The sequence below is a fragment of the Aegilops tauschii genome, chromosome 2 (assembly GCF_002575655.3).
Source record: "Aegilops tauschii subsp. strangulata cultivar AL8/78 chromosome 2, Aet v6.0, whole genome shotgun sequence".
NCBI classification, from domain to species: domain Eukaryota; kingdom Viridiplantae; phylum Streptophyta; class Magnoliopsida; order Poales; family Poaceae; genus Aegilops; species Aegilops tauschii.
Genome location: NC_053036.3, coordinates 359,666,921 through 359,685,504, shown reverse-complemented (window position 1 = coordinate 359,685,504; position 18,584 = coordinate 359,666,921). Strand labels below are relative to the sequence as shown.

General features: G+C 42.1%; 2 protein-coding genes across 2 annotated transcripts; both read right to left on the bottom strand.

Moving 5' to 3' along the window:
* Positions 1-2,606: 2,606 nt before the first annotated feature.
* LOC120973424 (uncharacterized) lies at positions 2,607-3,303 on the bottom strand. The gene has a single exon (XM_073508579.1). The coding sequence runs from the start codon at positions 3,162-3,164 to the stop codon at positions 2,952-2,954; it is 213 nt and encodes a 70-aa protein (XP_073364680.1). The 5' UTR covers positions 3,165-3,303; the 3' UTR covers positions 2,607-2,951.
* A 13,143-nt stretch (positions 3,304-16,446) lies between these two features.
* On the bottom strand, positions 16,447-17,898 carry LOC141041027 (uncharacterized). The gene is made up of 2 exons (XM_073507138.1): positions 17,774-17,898; positions 16,447-17,206 (listed from the first exon to the last, which is right to left on the bottom strand). The coding sequence occupies exons 1-2, from the start codon at positions 17,896-17,898 to the stop codon at positions 16,447-16,449; spliced, it is 885 nt and encodes a 294-aa protein (XP_073363239.1).
* Between the last annotated feature and the right edge of the window lie 686 nt (positions 17,899-18,584).

Sequence of the window (18,584 nt, the reverse complement as noted above, 5' to 3'; positions counted from 1 at the left end):
GTTTGTTTTCTGTTTTTGATCTATTCCCTTTTTCTTTATTTTCTTTTCTGTTTTCTCTTTATTTACCTAACATTTTATTTTTTGAAAAAATACATAGGTTGTACCTAATTTAGTAAACTTAATTAAGTCACATTCCGAACATTTTTTTAATGTTTGAAAACTTTGGTTGTTTGTCATTAATTCAAATTTAAATTTGAAACGTTTTGAACTAACACGTGATTAGCATGTGACGGAGGTGACGTGGCATCATTAGCAGAAGTTTTATTGTAGCTCAAATATCCAGGCGTTACATCAATCCACCTCCTCAAGCAAACAACTTATGTATTACCAAAGAAAGATATGTGAATCGATCATCATTGTATGTCATTAGTAAATGCAAGGCAAATACAAACCAATAGAAACATGATCAGTTGCACACAATCTACGAAGAACGTCCTTCAAGTAGTTCACCTAAATTCTGGTTGCATCTGTTTTTTTGCCCCTGTCCGGATCGCTCATAAGATATGTTGTTCATAGGTTTTCCAGTCAGGGGTCCCAAAACACACTGCCCATCCAGACCGCAGCGATCAAAGGTCGGGCTCACCTCCCAAAGCACGCCCTTAGGACACCCATCTGTGCGAGGTTCTTTATGTAGGTAAACCCTGGATGTCCATTCAAAGCAGGCTGACGATTGACTTCCCAACAAGCCCTCTGGCAACCGTATCAAGCTGACATAGCCATGCGGAAGAGTCTCATCACATGCCAGGTCATCATATACGGGCCAAGAGGCAAGAGCTAGCCCAGACGTGTCTATCAAAGTTGTTTGGGTGTGTTCGGCTTGCAGTCTTCAGAAAACAGGAAAGGTTGTTACCATTTTGCCATACAACTGTATTCAAATAGACCTATTTATGCGGGGTAAAAAGGTAGCTAAAATAGTTCACGTAATTTTCGGCTGTAATTAGTTCGGGTCAAAGCCATGTTGCTTGCTTTGTCCGGTTTGGTGTTACCTTGGCCGGCATGTAGTCATGTGACGCTCCTTGACCAATTGCCCCGACGAACGATGACTTCATGAAAGATTTTATGAAACGCAGCTTGCGTGTGAGGAACCAGACGCCCCCCTATGGTATGCCATGGTGCAATATTAATTTGGCATACCATTACATAGCATTGTGTTGTAGTTGTAGCAGATCGGGCCTCACAGTTGATTTGCTTCGTGGCTGCAATTTGTCTTTGTGGATGACGTAGCGGGCCAAATCATAGGAAGAGAGTTAGGCACGTGTAAATGATATCTGAAAGGCAACCTTACGGAACGACCAGGCTTCCACCCGGGCAAGAGCCGAGCAAAAGGAGGTAAACCAGAAGCAGGGAAATGGCCGGCCCACCACGCCATTAGACGCTAATTTGACCCATGAATCACATGACAACCTTATACCGAACAACCAAGGAAGCATGGAAGGGCCGCGAACCAAGGTAAGCAAACCAACCGGCCAGCCCAACAGCATCCAAAACCAGGGTGAATTCGGGTGGATCACTCCTCTCTGACTGAGAGGCCACAACCAGTCACGTGGCTACGAGACCGCGTGGTTATCCCAACATGGATCGGGCCCATCCTGGCCTACATCTAATGGAAGGAGTTACCAAGGACGTGCCGGAGGCCTGGCGCATCATTCGCCAACCTAACGCTTATGCCGAGCACGAAGGACAGCTGTATAAACGTAGTATTACAAGCGTATTCCAATGTTGTAGACAATTTAGGGAAAATACCTCATATAATTCACTTACTTTCTGGGTTGCAGTTGGTATGTGCGTCAATAGCACAACAGGTCATCTAGTAGCACAAATAAAGAAGAAAAGCCAATAGAATGGGGAAGTAATCTCTATTATATTTGTGTAAAAAACACGTAATTGATCAAGATTAATGGAGAACTTTTCACTTGCTCTCCAAGTTTGCATCTACAAACTAAATATATGACATATATTTAGTTTGTAATCTCTCTATGACTGTATATTTGAGTTGCGTGAGTGTTTTAGAAAAATAACGCCAATGTGTTTCATTTTGAATGGCCAGCGTTACATGGTCCTCCAACTTATTTTAGTATGTTTCTATTTATTTCTCCTTGAAAAAAGGTAATAAATCTCGGCCTCTGCATCGAGTGATGCACACAACCATATATTACTGGTTAGAGTGTGGCTAGGTCTCAGTCAAGTGACATAACATTTAAGAAAGAAGAAAGAAAAATATGCACGGATCTCAATGTCAGATCTTATGAATATAGCATCGACTGAGATATAATGAAATCTCAGTTGACTGAGATTTAGAAAGACTGTATTGGTTATTAACCGATGCCATCCAAAGCCTAGCACCTATGAAACAACTTACATAAATACTTCCTCCGTCTGGAAAAGCTTGTCCCAAGCTTGTTTCTCGAATGGATGTATCTAGCACTAATTTGGTGTTAGATACATCCATATAAGGGACAAGCTTTTTTGGACGGATGGAGTATAAAGTCCGAGGTCATCAAAATGGATCGTCCATGATGTACCACAAACCCTATGACAAAAGACCAAATGAAACGAAACTATGCCGATGTTGATGAATCCAACGAAAGGTCATGAGAAGCTGTATGTTAATTAAGACTTTGATTGCTTGGTACAGGCTGAACAATAAGATGCAGTTCGCTGAACTACTTTACAGTATCCACGTTCTGTGTAATTTAATATAAGACGTTACAGAGATAGTAATAAACTACTCACTTTGATTCATAATAAGTGTCACATGTTTAAATTAAGATTGAATTAACCTTAATTCGAAACTGCGCAACTATTTTGGATCGGAGGTAGTACGTGCCCACCTTGACTAATCAATTAACCACACGCATATGAAACAGGGCGCATGCTGATCGGAGTGGCAACGTTGGCGAGAGGTGCTTCATTAGGTAAGGCACACAGGCATGTAATGCATATGCAGCTAGCTAGGCGCCGGTGTAGATGTGGACTTCGAACCCGAGGATGATGACGGCGAAGATGGTGAAGAAGACAAGGGTGTGGACGAAGATGGACTTGCCCGTGGTGCGGAGGCCGCCGAAGTCGATCCTCCCATACGTCCCCGGCAGCTCGAACAGCAGCCCCGGCGAGAGCACCACGAACAACACCACCCCTACCACCACAGGGGCCCAGTCCATCATCTACAGTGTACACTCCTGCTGCGGCAGTACAGTCCTGCTGGCCAATGTGTCTTACCGGCTGCCTCGGCTGCTGATGGTGGAAGATGTGTTTGTGTTGATGAGAAGAATGAGGGCGAAGGAATGTGGAAAGGAAAAGGGAGGGAGGAATTAATGGCCAACGAGACATGCACAGCTGCTCTGATGCTGAAAGAAGAAGAAAAGATTCGGATGCCGTCTGATGAGGGTATATCATTGTGGTGTGCTTTTTTGATATGGACGTAAAATCAAAAGCCAATCAACTGCGAAGCCAAAGATTAGAAATCATGTGTCGGGAAAGCCACTGAGTGGGGTGGTGATTTTTTTTTTTGCGGGGTGGTGGTGAAAGTTGTCAAAGTGTTAAACGTTGATGTCTACTTTGATGTAGACACATTAACCGGCACAACCGGCGCTGTGGTGTCGGATGCACGTGGTCTGGAGAATGGCCGAAGGCCCCGATGAATGGCCGAAGCTTATGCAGTCGTCCACGGCCTAATCATTGCTAATTAACCAACTGAGGAGCAATGGAGTATGCTTAATTTGGATTGTGCTGAGATAATTGAGATGATACAAGCCAGAAATTCACAGAGGCACATCCGTCTAGAGCCGTTGGTTTACGTCGTGATCCGTAAACTTGTTCGTGTACGTTTCTGGATCATGACTGTTTTTCTACATTTATGTTCGTGTACGTAGGCTGGATCATCCCATTTTGTTCAATTCGTTCTTTATTTTTAAAGCGGCTGTTCTTTTCAATCATGTTCCAGCCAGCCATTGTTACTGTTCACCTTCTTCATCTACTTCCTCCATTTTTATATACAAGGCCACAAACTTGAATTACATGTAACAATGTAAAATTTAATGCCTGCTTTACAAGTTAACTTTTCTTCTTGTTTACTGGGATCATTAATACTCCGCATGCATGCAAAGAAACTGAGTGGAGGAAGTAGCTAATTGTCATTATGACTACATGCATGAAACTGAGTGGAGTATGTTCTTTCTTTCAATTCTTTGCTCGTCTTTTTTTTAGGAAAACAACAGGACTGCTACGTATTTTTATTGATTTTTGGAATAAAGGATACAAAAGAAGGTCCTCAAACAAACAAACAAGGAAAAGGAATATATACTGACAGAAAATAAACAAAACCTATTTAATAAAAGAAAATAATGCAACAAACACAACGGCAGAATCAAAAGGGGAACTATCTAAAGGAGTTCACCCATGATTCAAAGTTGTGGTAAGACAGTCTCTGGGCTCGCAGCAAAATCCACTTGAGCTCCTCCTTAAATTTCCGCCTACAGCTGCAAGGAACCAAATCCTTGAAGACGAAGCCATTTCTGGTGTTCTAGATTGCCTAAGAAGCTAAGATAACTAGTTCAAGAGCAAAAGGAATACCGAGAAGTCCTTTGAGCTGCTCAATTTCATGTAGAATTCCTTGAAAAGATAACACATATGACATTACGATTTCATGCTTCTAACCTTATAGATCTTGTTCTGTCAAGTTACATTCTACGAAACTTACCTCCCGTTTCTTTTCTAACTTACAATCGTAGTTTAAGTTCTGTCCGTCAAAACTTGCATTACACACACATATGTACATACCAAGTTTCGTTGTGTGAAACCTACCACTAGAACAACTCTCCGTGAGTTTGGTTGTTTCATACTTTTTTTTTCATGCGCCCATCCCACACGTCGTGGTTTCGATTACGGAACACTTATTTCTGTCGTGCCTAGTCCGTAGACGCATCAACTTATTTGCTGCTGCTCTTTTCCCCTCATCTTCTTCCTTTCCAGTGTCATCCTCTAGATATATTATGTCCTCACTCCTACCAAATGTTGCTACCACCGGTAGTTGGAAGTCCACGGCTCCAACCATCAGCAACCATCTATTATTATTGTCCCAACTTGCCCTGGGCAAGAAAACCCCAATGTAGCTGAATGCAGTGCATCAAATGGAGGTAAATTAACATATCTCTCTCTTAATCTCGTTCAAATCAAGGTCGAAAGCTAATTTTGTACTAAATGGATTGTTCGTAATTCTCTAGTGCGCAATATGTTACGGTCTCAGAGGCTTGCGTGGTGATGAGAACGTTGTGAAGAACAAGTGCTTCTCCCTCTTCCTTCCAGAACACACACTTCAGAGAAAGAACGACGAGTTTTAAATAACTACTGAAATCTTAATCATCATATGTCATATTTGCTTGTTAGTTCATTGTAGACTATTTGTAATTATGTGGTAACTTATTCACTAAACAAAATGTGGATCCAACTTATGTGTAATTAAGTCCATATGAAACATTCACTGAACTGCTTTTGATTATTTGCTCATGACTATTCTCATCAGTGCAACATACATTTCTTTTGTAAACTAAACATTATTCACTCTGCCATTCTGTGATATTGAAAATCTTTTAATATATTACTCCTTTCATACATATTTTAACCTACACACCACGGCCTATACTTTACCTATTGCTACATCAGTATCCAACTATACATAAAACATGTTCTTCATACCAACTACATAATCAGATCTACCCACTTTACAATTGTCAACTTTTGTAACATCACGGTTGCTATATTTGAGAATTAATTGTACATATGGTTATCTCAACATACTTTCTAAAGACTGTAATTCGCTGATAGACCAGCACACCTGTTGTAAAACAAATCAGTTAATATTGCTATGTAAGAACCACTTCTTTATTTGCTTTCATTTTCATTGGGTCATCCACTACTTTGCAATGCACACGATTTCTTAGAGAAGGTCAACATTTTTTTTGACATAACTAAAGTTACAACTTTCCTTGAGACAAAAGAAAGCTTTACTTTGAGTGTCCTTTTTAGGAACGAACAAGAAATAATCTCTTTCACCAGCAACAATTGGACCTAATTTATGGAACTATATGGCCTCTGAGTTGATAAGGAAATGTACCTCACTTTAGAGGCAACCCTGCTTGCTCCATCTTTGTGCAACAGTCCAATGATCCAGTCACTCATCCATATATGATCTTTTAAACATAACTTCGTAAAATTATCCTTTCTATTGCATCCATGTTCGCATAGTATAGGTATTACTTACTACCGTACTAATTTGACATTCATTACTAGTTGCTCTCGACTTGCATATATATATATATATATATATATATATATATATATATATATATATATATATATATATATATATATATATATATATATATATATATATATATATATATATATATATATATATATATATATATATATATATATATATATATATATATATATATAGTATTACTATTCATCACCCAGGGTGCAGAATAATTTATTCTTCACCCGAGGTAATCTTACGACCATTTCATAAATAAATTAAATTTAAAATACAAATAGTTACATTCATATTGATTTACTGTATAAAATTTGGCATTAACAAAAAAATATAGGTCAAAAAATGTATTTTATGTACATTTTACACCATGTTTTTACATTTGTAATTTTACGTAACATAATTTTTTTTACGACGATTATAGGTTTTCTTACGTTCTCTTTTATCTCTAAAATAAGGCAAAAATTTACGAAACGTAAAATTACGTTGCATAGATGTTAAAATAGAGGTGGGTGAAGAATAACTATTCCTCACCCAGGGTGACGAATAGTCAATCCCTATCGTAGCTTATTTCAAACTAGATAATACACACAAACGAATTGTGTGGAGAATCATGCCATGCAAAAAAGTTTATTAATCGTATTGACTTGTTTTTGGACAATTATAAAACTGGATAAACTAATCATTCATTCGTGCCACTCATGCACACTTTGGCGAAGTCTAACATTAAGAACAAACTCCTGGTAATATTTCCATTCAATTATGTTTTCAACATACTTTTCTTACAATATATATAATTGTTACTTTCTTACAGTTCTGTTCTTCCAACAGAAATTGCAGAAACGTGTTATGCCTGACCTGATAGACGAACTAGGTTTCATCAGGACTATTCTGCATCAACTTCACATGTATATACACGTCTTTTGTGGGTGACCATGTCATCATTAGTGGCTAGCGCAGATACTGAAGCTGAGCAAATTCGGAATTGGAGACAAGATATGTTGTTCATCACGCACTAGGGCCGTACATGGGTTTTCCTGTTTCTTGCATGACTTCGAGTTCAATTTAATTTTCTCTTATGATCTCCTAAGAATACCTGATTGTGTTGTATGGAACTGTGGGAACAAATGTGTATGTTCGTTTTGTACTCTTGTACTACTGCTATTAGATCTCATTTTCAATCTTGTTTCATGATACAATACTCTTTGCAAATTTTCTTAGTTCTCAGAGTTATTGACTGCATTAATTTCCATACCGATGCCTAGATGTTGCAACTCGTCGAATGTGACATGATCTTCACTACCTCCTAGAGGAGAGGGTTGGCTCACCCTACTCTTATGGTTTCCCGGTGGTAAAATTCGAGGAGATGACACCTCTTTGAGAATAATCTCCTTTACTAGCAAAAGTATTAATTTAGTGGTGCACTGTTCAAGCTTAATGGACATGCTGTCAAGTGGTCCAGGCACTAAAATCTCCTCCCAACCTGGTTCTACTATATCCAGTTGCACCATCACCATCTTCGGCCTTATAGACTTACGGTGCACATGCTCCACTTGCATAGTTTGGATGACTTGGGCATGTGCCCAAGATGGAGCCATGCCAGGTATGATATATGTAAGCTAGCATTTAGTTGTGACTTGTGATACAGAAGTGTGGTCTTGGAATCTATGTATCAAAAATGATGTAACAGGGCTGTAATAAGGGTACGTTGGTATGAAGTGGTGAATCTCCTACTGTTAAATTTTTGATGGGGTGTGGACCTATGAGACCAGCGACGGATCCTTGCCTACTCTACCATCCGGTATGTGCAGGACAACTAGGGCCTAGAGGGGATTCCACCCATTAATTAGCAAAATCCTTCATTCCCTCCACCTTCAATTTCTGCTTGGCAACTACTTGAAAGTGTTCAAATATTAGGTCTCAAAATAATTTACGTGTATTAAAAATGGTGTATCATTTTTTGGGGTTATGTATCGTTCAAAGTGTATTAGTTTTATGTATATCTTCAAAGCATGCATATATTGAAAAAGGGTATGCGGGTATGATATGTTAGGTCCATGTATGTACGAAAAATCACGTATGGGTATTGGCATGCAACGTACATTCCTAAAACTAAAAAAAATTGTGTGTGGATATTCAGCATGCATCATATATATTTCTAAAAGTAAAAAATAATTAGGATTACATTTTATATTATCTGATGGCCTTATTTTGAATAGAAATATTAGTCGCCAAAAAGTGTGACCCGGCCCTAATTTTTTTAACACTACAAACCTTGAAAAGTAAAACATCAGAAGAATGCATAATATACGTCGTAATTACACATATAGACATTTGCGACAATATTTCGTATTATTTGGTCATATCTGATACGTAAAAAAATCAAAGCGTATATACATACCCTTTTTGTTTGGAAAGGAATATACATATCCTTTTTGTTTGGAAAGGAATCAATGCAAAGGAAAGTAGTAGGATATTGTTTTTGGAAAGCAATAATTGCCTATTAGAGCTGATAGTGCATGCAAACAAAGTTTTGGAAAGTCATATGTCGTGGATTGTATATCATGCATAATGAATATCACTTACTATAACGGGCAGGCACCTAGGTGTCCCATATAATTTACATATATGTATATATATACATGCAATTTGAGGTCATGTACTAGTAATGGACCAAATGTTCAACTTTCTACTATGGTAGATTAAGCCAGAAGTTTTGCATGGTTTCGAAAAAAAATGATAAAATATCTAAATAATGTGAAACAAAACTAAAACTTGGCATTGTACCCAAATATAGACATATAACCTCGTGATAAAAAGTTGATAGAGTATATAAAGTAAAAATAATAGGTTTTTCACTAAATGGATAATCTCCGATGAAGTTTCATAAAATTCACCTAAAGTATCCAATTTTGTACCACTCAAACCAATTTCATTATCCAGTTTAGCTCTTTTCCACTTCAAACTTTTTCATTTCTATGTAATATGTTTGTAGCATTACCTCCAACTATTTAAGGCTAAAAAGATAGAATGTCTAAAAATTCTAAAAATGGATAAGGATTCCTTATACTGGTACAATATATCATGATAAAATCTGAGAGGAATACATGTAAGAGATATAATGAAGTGGAATGTCCTATAAAATCACATGCAAATATCCACACAAGCAATTTGAAGTGATCATTTGAGCTCATTTTCACTTAAAATTTTGTGTTCGCGTGCTTTAACGATTGCAATGACAAATTTGAATTAAAATCACCATTCGTTATGCAATAATCTATATTTAGATATTTTTTCTAATTTTTAAGAAAAAAATAGATAACGAAAATTAAATTTGTAAAAAATCAATCTTGGCACGGTGTCCTAATATTGTTACATGAGCTTGTCATAAAAATCTTGCATGATTTCTCGAAGTTAGAGAAACACTTGCTTAGAAATGGCCCCTTTTGGCCTACTTATGCCACAATTTTTGCAAAACTAACCAAAACTCAAGTCTTCAAAAATTCTTTAAAATCTCAGTAAGTCTACATAGATGTATTTGACAAACTGGAAAACTTTCAGCTTAGTTAGCCAAGTAGTTTTGAACTTTGGGCAGTTTTTGTTAATCGAGACCAAATTTTGGCCATAAAACATTTTTTAGAAATTCATATAATTATAAATAAACAAATAGCACAATCATTCAACTGTTTGGACGACATTTTTCACCAAAAGGAAACACAACACATCAGGTCTAGAATATTGTTCAAACAGAATTACATTGCCACAACTACAAATTCCTACATTTCCAACTTCCTCTTGGTCCTTCTATTCCTAAAGACTGCAAAAAGATAAAATGATGAAAGTAGCAGGGCCTTTCTTATCTTGTTTGGCGGCATTGTATGACATGTGTGTGTCTCGGTGTTAACCTTGACTTTGAATGGACAAAAAAATTATTAGGGTAACATAGGGAGAACAATATTAAGATATGAAAATACCCATTGTATGCAAGGGAATACCTACAATGGATGGCCAATTTTCATTGTAGATGCATGTAATCGGGATTTACAATATTTGGTTTGTGTACAATACACCCTAAGCATTTCTTGGTCACTCTTTTCAGTAATGTACTCAAACCCTCTACCATAGGCATAAGTTGTAAGTGCATATCTACGATCCTGCGCGGAATTAAAGATAGTCCTAGTCTTCATATCAGGGTCGTCCCTGCTGTCAAAGGAGATCATAGACCTATCCTCTTCTTCTTACCACAGCCTCTGCCTTGTCTTCGGCCTCCTCATCCTCATGAGTCGCCTAGCCAGCTGGAGCCACATGTGGATATGTTTTCTCATCATTAATGACACACTCTACTCCAGTCTGATCGTTAACATATGAACTTACATGAACACAATCCTCATAGACATGTGTTTACAAAATATAATGCACAAACAATCCTTATCCGCAACATCAATAAATTTCTCCATTCCGCTGCCATAGTACCTGAGCAGGTGATGCTCGTTGGGCTGATAGGGATACTTCTCAAATTGCTCGATTAGATCCTTCGACTTACCACGGTGGCGTCTACAGGCAATTGATAGTGAAAACGGCCACTAATTGTCAAGCTACCATCAGACAAATAATCGGCGTGACACCCATGCCGAATCTTCAACATCATCATGAAGTTATTGGGAGGTATCGGCCTACGCATGGTAGCAGAGCATGACCATGCTATTCGAATTGCAAAAGAAGTACAAAATAAAGGTGGACTTCTTACCCTGGTGGGAGAAACAACACTTTCTCCAGACTCCAGAGGTCTAAGTCCCTCGCCACCATCATGATCCGGGCAGATGGAGGCCATGGCATTAGTGAGGTAGCGGCGGCAGTGGTGGAGCAACAGGAGGACGTGAGTTGAAGTGGCGGGAAGAAAAGGTCTATACCCGCCAACTTTTTTGGAATGTGTCACTATCAAGCCTTACTGGTGGGCCCAATGCAAATGAAGGCTCAACCGCGTGTCCTTTTTATAGGTCAACCGAGTCTCCTCACTGGGCCCATAGTGGGTGAATGCTCTCTTTTAAAGAAGCAGTGGACGAAAGCTCAACCTAGTCTCATGTTGACGTGGCCGAGTCATGGTCCCAAATGTAAGTAAACGACCCAAAGGAGACGACAACCTGGTTGCACCAGAAGAGATGGTGGACATGGGGATGTACCTAAGTTCTCTACGAGCACTGGTGGCACAAACCCAAGTCTTGAATTTTGAGTGGCGGCCTTTGAATACCCAAGTTTGGTAGTGGCATAGACCAAAACTTCCGATTTACTTTACATCTATATTCTTTCGGTGTCTTTGAATATTCAACATTAAAGGCCTATATTTCTTTAAATGTTGTTAGTATGTTTCATCAATTTTGTTGAACTAAGGAGCAAATACACGCAGGGAATGCAAACAATATATGATTATGATGCTCTGATAATTTCCTTCTTATGATGTCACAAATAATTAGTCATGGCCTTATATAATGGCCATAATTTGATGAAGATTTGAAATACAGAGAAATGAAATGAAAGTGAATAAAGGACGTGAAAGTGAAAAGACAATCCAAATGATAAGAAAATCAAGAGATGTTCCAAGGAATAGTTATCTCGAAGTTATAATGCACTTATCTAGAAAACAGTAATGAAAATAATTGATTACATGATGGATTAATGTTGAGTGTTACTCCTACCTAGCCTGGTAATGATCATGAAAGGGCCTATACTTTCGCAAAAATGAAAGGAAGAAAGGGCTTATACTTCTAATTATATGTTTGGATAACTTGTTTTGGGCCTACAATATTTTGTTTATTTGGAAAATTACATAGGTATTATTTCCTTGTGGACCTATCAATTTTCTGCCGGAACTCATGCGCCTACATTGTCATTTTCATGTATTTTGGTATTATATATAGTATAAATGAGGTTACATTGATATGCATGGAGAAAATGTTGAACAATTTGTGTTAACCTATCCATATGCATGTATAGTTAGAGCATCCACAACGGCAATTGCAAAAATTCAGCTCCCAAATGCCTGCGAACAGTGACCGAACATCACAAAATCGATTCCGCAACCACAAACACTATTTTAAAATCACCAAATCCATATTATTACATGCAACATAAAATCTACTCTAAGCGAAGCTCGTCCGGATCCGCCGTGCCCATGTCCGGCGGCTGGCTGCGCCCCTCAGAGTGTTTGTCCGGGCGTCGGCGAGGTATAGTAGCACACGGGACACTGACCGGCACGAAACTCAAGGGACCGCCGTCTCCCATCCCTACTCTTCCTCATCGAAGTCCGGAACCTTCACGGTGTCGGTGGACGTGAGATTAATCATGGATCCATCCTCGGAGGAGCCAGCGATGTCCACCATGACGCGGTTGCGGTGTCTGGACTGGTGCACCATACGAGGCACCGAAGAATGCGACTCCGCCTCACCAACGTCCACCATCGCGAGGGCTTCCACCATCTCCGACCCACTACCTTGCACAGCTGGCACGTTGCACCATATTGACGTCGGCGGACGCCCATGCGTTCACCTCCTCCATATTTACGTGGCAACGAAGCGGTCCGTTGGCGCATTCGGATGCCAAATGGACTGCACCGCCTCCGGTGAGGCAGCGGCAACACACCTCGCGCCGGATCCATGCCCCATTTGGGCAGACGCTATGGATTCCCGACGGAAGGAGTCTGAGCTCTGCCGTTAGACGGCCTCCTCCCGGAAGCGGTGGAGCGCAAGGCGGACGGTCATCTCCTCCTCGGGTCGCGTGGGATGAGCTCGGGGTCAATGGATCTGGAGGTGTAGGACTCGTATCCTCTGCCCGCTCTGCCGGATAGGGTAGGAGATTGCTGGTCGGGAGCTTGTGGGCGAAGGAAATGGGCTGGAGGGGAGGGGAGTGGAGCAGAATGTGGCTAGGGTTTCGGCCGGAGGTGCGGATAGGGTCCATTTTATTTGGGGTCTGGTGGGCCAACGTGGGCCGAATCTTACATGACGAGCGTGCACGGGCGCGTCCGGGCGTCCTATATCCACCCCAGATTTAGGCTAGATATGGGAAGTGCCGATCAGTCTAGGCGTTTAGACATGATATAAAAAGGCGGCTGGATGGCGTTTTTGCGTCCGAACAGTAATGGGGCAGCCTGTCCGGACGTTTGGGACAGGTATGGGGCGTCCGGTTATAGATGTGTGCGGACGGGTATGGGGCGTCCGGTTATAGATTTGCTCTTAGTTGGCATATACGTGCGAGTGTTCTGCACCTCCTCATCCTTTCATTGTCCTCTCATTTCCAATCTTTGTCCTTGATTTCCATCACATTTTATCAAGCAATTGTAAGAACGTCTCTTTGTTATTTATATGTTGTTGAAGATGCTTGTGCGGAGTGAGAGTTTTCCTGCCTGCCGAGTGCCGATGTTGAGGAGAATTTTTTTTGAGATACTCAGAGTATACAGAATACTCAAATGGTGGGAGTACATTCATTCTGCATCATATTCATCAGCCTGTCCGGCACCCTGGCGATGAGCTGAAGATCGCCATGCGTCCTTGCCTCCGCTGCAAGCTCATGGGCCAGTGAATTGTGTTTCCTGCTCACATGTGTGACACTGAAGGATGAAAAAGCCGCCAGGGCATTCAGAGTATCCCGTAGTACTCCATAGCATGGTGATAGGCTCCGTGTTTCTCTGTTTAACTCGCTGACTATCAACATGCAATCCATCTCAAGCACGATTGGTCCTCTGTACACATCTGCTAAAGCCTCCAAGCCAGCCAAAGCCGCCCGAGCCTCTGCGTCTTCCACACTTGCTGCAAAACCAACCTGCTTACACACTGACACCAACACTTTCCCTCTGTGATCCCTTACGACCGCTCCCGCCCAGCATTGCCCACTGTCTGACAGGTACGAGGCGTCAAAATTGATTTTTACTGTCCCTTGTGCCGGGGCGTTCCACCTCATTGTTGTCTGCTCCGATCGACGCAACCCAAGGTTGGTTAGTGGCCACACGTCCTTCCCAGACTCAGGCACTGCCGGTGTAGCGTGAGCTAGTTGGAGCTCCTCCTCATACTTTAGAAGAAAGAGTACAGATTGTCTGATAGTTTCATTGCCTTTCCCATGGACACAATTGTCGCGCAAGTGCCATCCTCTCCACAGCAGCATGAGCACCCTTGCACGCATATCTTCCTGGATTTTATCTAGGAGCACCTGCAGCCAGTCTGGGCCAGTTTTCTGGAAGGCGCATTCCAGGGGGAGATCCCAATCCTTTCTCATTTCATGTCTTAGTGCTATACTTTTAGTGCAAGCGACCACCGCATGGAATTCATCTTGCTCTTCACAGCCACATATACCGCATGTGGCATCCACCTCCAGAGTCCTCTTCCATTTATTCCTCTTAGTGGCCAGCGTATTTGTAGCAACACGCCACCCAAATATTCTCACTTTTGGCGGAACCTTTGCTTTCCAAATCAGATCCCAAATGCTCCTGGAATTTGGTCCACTGGAAGAGCTCGATGGGATTTGTTGAGTCTGACCTTGGATTGAAGCAGCCAGTCTATACGCACTTCTGACAGTAAAGATTCCACTCCGCTCATAGTGCCAAGCAACTCGGTCTTCCGCATTAGACTTTGGGATGGGAATTTTGCAGATTTCTTCCGCATCAAAGGGATGGAAAATTTGTTTCACGAGCCCAACATCCCATTCTTTGCTCGACGGTTGCATTAGCTGATTTACGCAACGTAATCTAGACCTCCTAACCAAGGAAGCAGTCTTCAGTCCTTCCTTACGAGGGATCCATTGGTCTCTTTGTATTTGAATGCTCTTTCCATCACCCACACGCCAAATAATCCCTTTCTTGAGAAGCTCCAATCCAGCCTCAATTCCCTTCCACACCGGTGAGGCATCTGAAGTGAACACCGTATCTAGCAGGTTACCATGTGGGAAATATTTAGATTTGAGCACCCTAGCACACAAACTATCAGGGTTCTGGAGGAGCCTCCAACTCTGTTTCGCTAACAACGCGACGTTGAAAAGATGCATGTCCCTAAAACCAATTCCACCCGCTCTCTTTGGTCGGGTCATGTGCTCCCACGACATCCAATGCACTTTCCGATGGCCCTCTTCGTCCCCCCACCAGAAATCTCGTATCAATTTCTCATATTTCTCACAAAATCCCTTCGACAGAAGGAAAACACCCATAGTGAAGCACGGCTGGGCTTGTACGACATATTTGACATGTACGTCCTTTGCGGCATAGGCCATGAACCTCCCTGACCAATCACTACATCTCTTTGCAAATCTATCCAAGATCGGTTGGAAATTTTCATCCTTCATTCTTCCTTCCGGTGTCGGCAATCCCAAATACTTACTCTCAAACAAAGCAGATACCACTCCCAATACATTCTTAATTTCTTCCCTAGTCCCTTCCGGGCATTGCTCACTAAAGAGCAAGGAGCATTTACTCTCGCTTAACAATTGCCCCGTGCCATTCTGAAAGGTAACTAGCACCTCTTTCATAGCTCGTGCCTGCTCCACTGTGGCTTTGAAGATCAAATTATCATCAAGGAAAAGGAGATTTGAAATTCCCGGGTTGTTCCTTGCGATTTTAACTGGTGTCAGCTTGCCATCTCTTATCTTCTTGTTCATGAGGGCAACCAGACCATCAGCTACGAAAAGGAATAGATATGGACTGAGGGGTCACCCTGTCGTAGCCCTCTAGTTGGTATGAATTGATCCAAAAGCTCTCCGTTACACCTAACTGAGTATTTCACTGAGCGGACACACTCCATAACCCAGGCTGTCCACTTCTGGTTGAAACCCAACTTTAACAGGACCCCTTCAAGAAAATTCCAGTCAACCCCGTCATACGCTTTTGCCAAGTCCAACTTGTACGCGCAATATGTGTCGTGTTTATTTCTGCTATGCTGAATCTTATGGAAGCACTCGAATGCAATAGTGGCATTGTCGGTGATCATGCGTCCGGGAACGAAAGCACTTTGAGTTTCAGAAATAATCCCGTCCAAGAATGGTCGTAAGCGGTTGACTAGGCACTTTGAAATCACCTTGTAAATTACGTTGCATAGGCTAATGGGTCGATAGTCCTTGAGTGACTTGGGTCTTTGCCTTTAGGAATAAGCACGATACAGTATCATTGATACCTTCAGGCATAACTCCCCTCTCGAAAAAACTTAGAACGCCCCTGACCACGTCATCTCGCAAGACTCCCAATTTCTCTGATAGAACCTAGCTAGTAAACCATCCGGGCCTGGAGCTTTCAAAAGTCCAATCTGAAACAAGGAGTCAGTCACTTCTTTCTCAGTGAAGGGCTTTGTTAGAGCTGAATTCATCTCCTCCGTAACCTTTGTTTCCACCAAATTTAACACAGCCTGTGGCTCTACCCCATGTTCCTTTTCATATAGGTTTTGAAAGAAGCTTCTCGTGATATCTTGTATCCCCTCTTTGTCCTCTTTCCACACTCCACTACTGTCTAACAATCTGCTAATCTCATTTTTCTTCATCCTCCATGTTGCTTTCCTTTGAAACCATTTGGTATTGCGATCCCCTTCGCGCAAGTAAGTTACCCGTGATCGCTGTCTCCACATCAGTTCTTCCTGCAAAAGAATTTCGTCCAGTTCTGCCTCACACCTCTTGATCTTCTGTTGATTCTCGGCCGAATTAGGAGAGCTCCACAAGATGCTCAACTTTCTTCTGAATTCAGCAGTTTTCTTTAGAACTGATCCAAAGTCCCTCTCAGCCCACGTCCTCAGTACATGCTCCATATTACTGATTTTTGCACCCACATCCTGTAGGTTTGTAGCTTCGCCTGAACCTCTCCACCCCTCCTCGATCGTTCTCTGCAGCGACTCCACTTGTTCCCACATATGTTCGTAGCGAAAGGGGTGGGAAGGTTTTGATCCTACAGGTCTCCACTCTTTCCTCTTCCCACATCTGATGAGGACCGGTAGGTGATCAGAATGACTCGAACAAATGTGTTCGACCGTAGCTTCTCTAAAGTGATCTGACCAGCTCGCTGAAGCAACCCCTCTGTCCAATCTCGCACACATGTTCTTCCTCCCCTCTTGTTTATTATTGTATGTCCAAACTGGCCCTTTGAACCCAAGATCAAACAGACTGCAATCAGAGAGAACTCTTCTAAAATTCTCCATATATCTTTCCGACCATTTAGTGGTTGATAGGTGCTCGGATTGCCACATCGTTTCATTAAAATCCCCCACCATCAACCACGGGGCCTTTGAGTTATCTTTTATTCTTCTCATAAGTTCCCACATAAGGTATCTTTCATGGGCTTTCGGTTCTCCGTAGACAAAGGTACCCCTCCACTGCAACCCATTGGGAGTCAAACGAACTAACACATCAATATACCTCGGGCCAACGGCAAGCTTTATTATATCAACACTATCATCATAGAAGAGCGCAATACCGGCACTTTTACCTATACCGGGTTGTGCAATACAATATTTGAGGCCAAGCCTTCATCTTAGCTTATTGACGTACGCATTGCTCTGCCGCGTTTCAGAGAGGAACACAAGCTTAGGCTTGTATGTGTGCACTAGGCACACGAGCTCTTGAACTGTCCGGGGCTGCCCAAGACCCCGGCAGTTCCAACTTAATACCGTCATGGCCCCTGACGGGCACCGCCATTAGCGCCCGTCAGTGTACCGGCAGCCCCTTGACCGGTTGCTTCCTATCGACCATACTCTCCGGTGCCACCATCTCCTGCATCATCTGATCCACCTCTTGCTTTCTTTTTCATCTCACCCTCCTCCTCACCGTTGCTCTTGTGTTTTTCCCATCCCTTGTTTCACGATCAGCATGTTTGCCTAACACCTTACCCCTCTCTCCTATTTCCTCCTCCAAATCCCTGACCTGAACCACGTCCTCTCTTCCATTCTGCATCTGAACTTCAGTTCCGCCGACCGGTATTCCTTTTGCAGGAGCCCTGTCAGTCCCCACCATGGTCAAGGGGTCGGACAGCGTTGGAACGGTCTGGGATGCTGGCGGCGCCTGATGTGGTGTAGGGACAGCCGCCAGCCCAGAGCGGTAGAGCGGGATAGGCCCAAAGCCCATAGGGGCTTCTAAGCTCGATCCCCTAGATCCCTGACCAAAGTTTGTTGCATGATCATCAGAGGGCGATGGTGGAGGGGAATTGTTGTTGAAGACCCCCACACCGATCGCAGCAGGGCTACGGTCCGAGGTAGGGGTTTTGTTGGTGTTCGACCCTTCTTCCTCCAGACCAAGCTTTGATGAAGGGGCCTCCTCTATCCCGTTTTCCTCAGGCCCAAGCTTGATTACACTAACAGCTGCA

Excerpts from the sequence above, each read along its gene's own strand:
- LOC120973424 (XM_073508579.1), bottom strand. The coding sequence starts at position 3,164 with ATGATGGACTGGGCCCCTGTGGTGGTAGGGGTGGTGTTGTTCGTGGTG.
- LOC141041027 (XM_073507138.1), bottom strand. The coding sequence starts at position 17,898 with ATGACGGTATTAAGTTGGAACTGCCGGGGTCTTGGGCAGCCCCGGACA. Across the intron at positions 17,207-17,773 it reads GAAACGCGGCAGAGCAATGC|ATGTGGGAAGAGGAAAGAGT; the intron begins GTACGTCAATAA and ends GGTCCTCATCAG.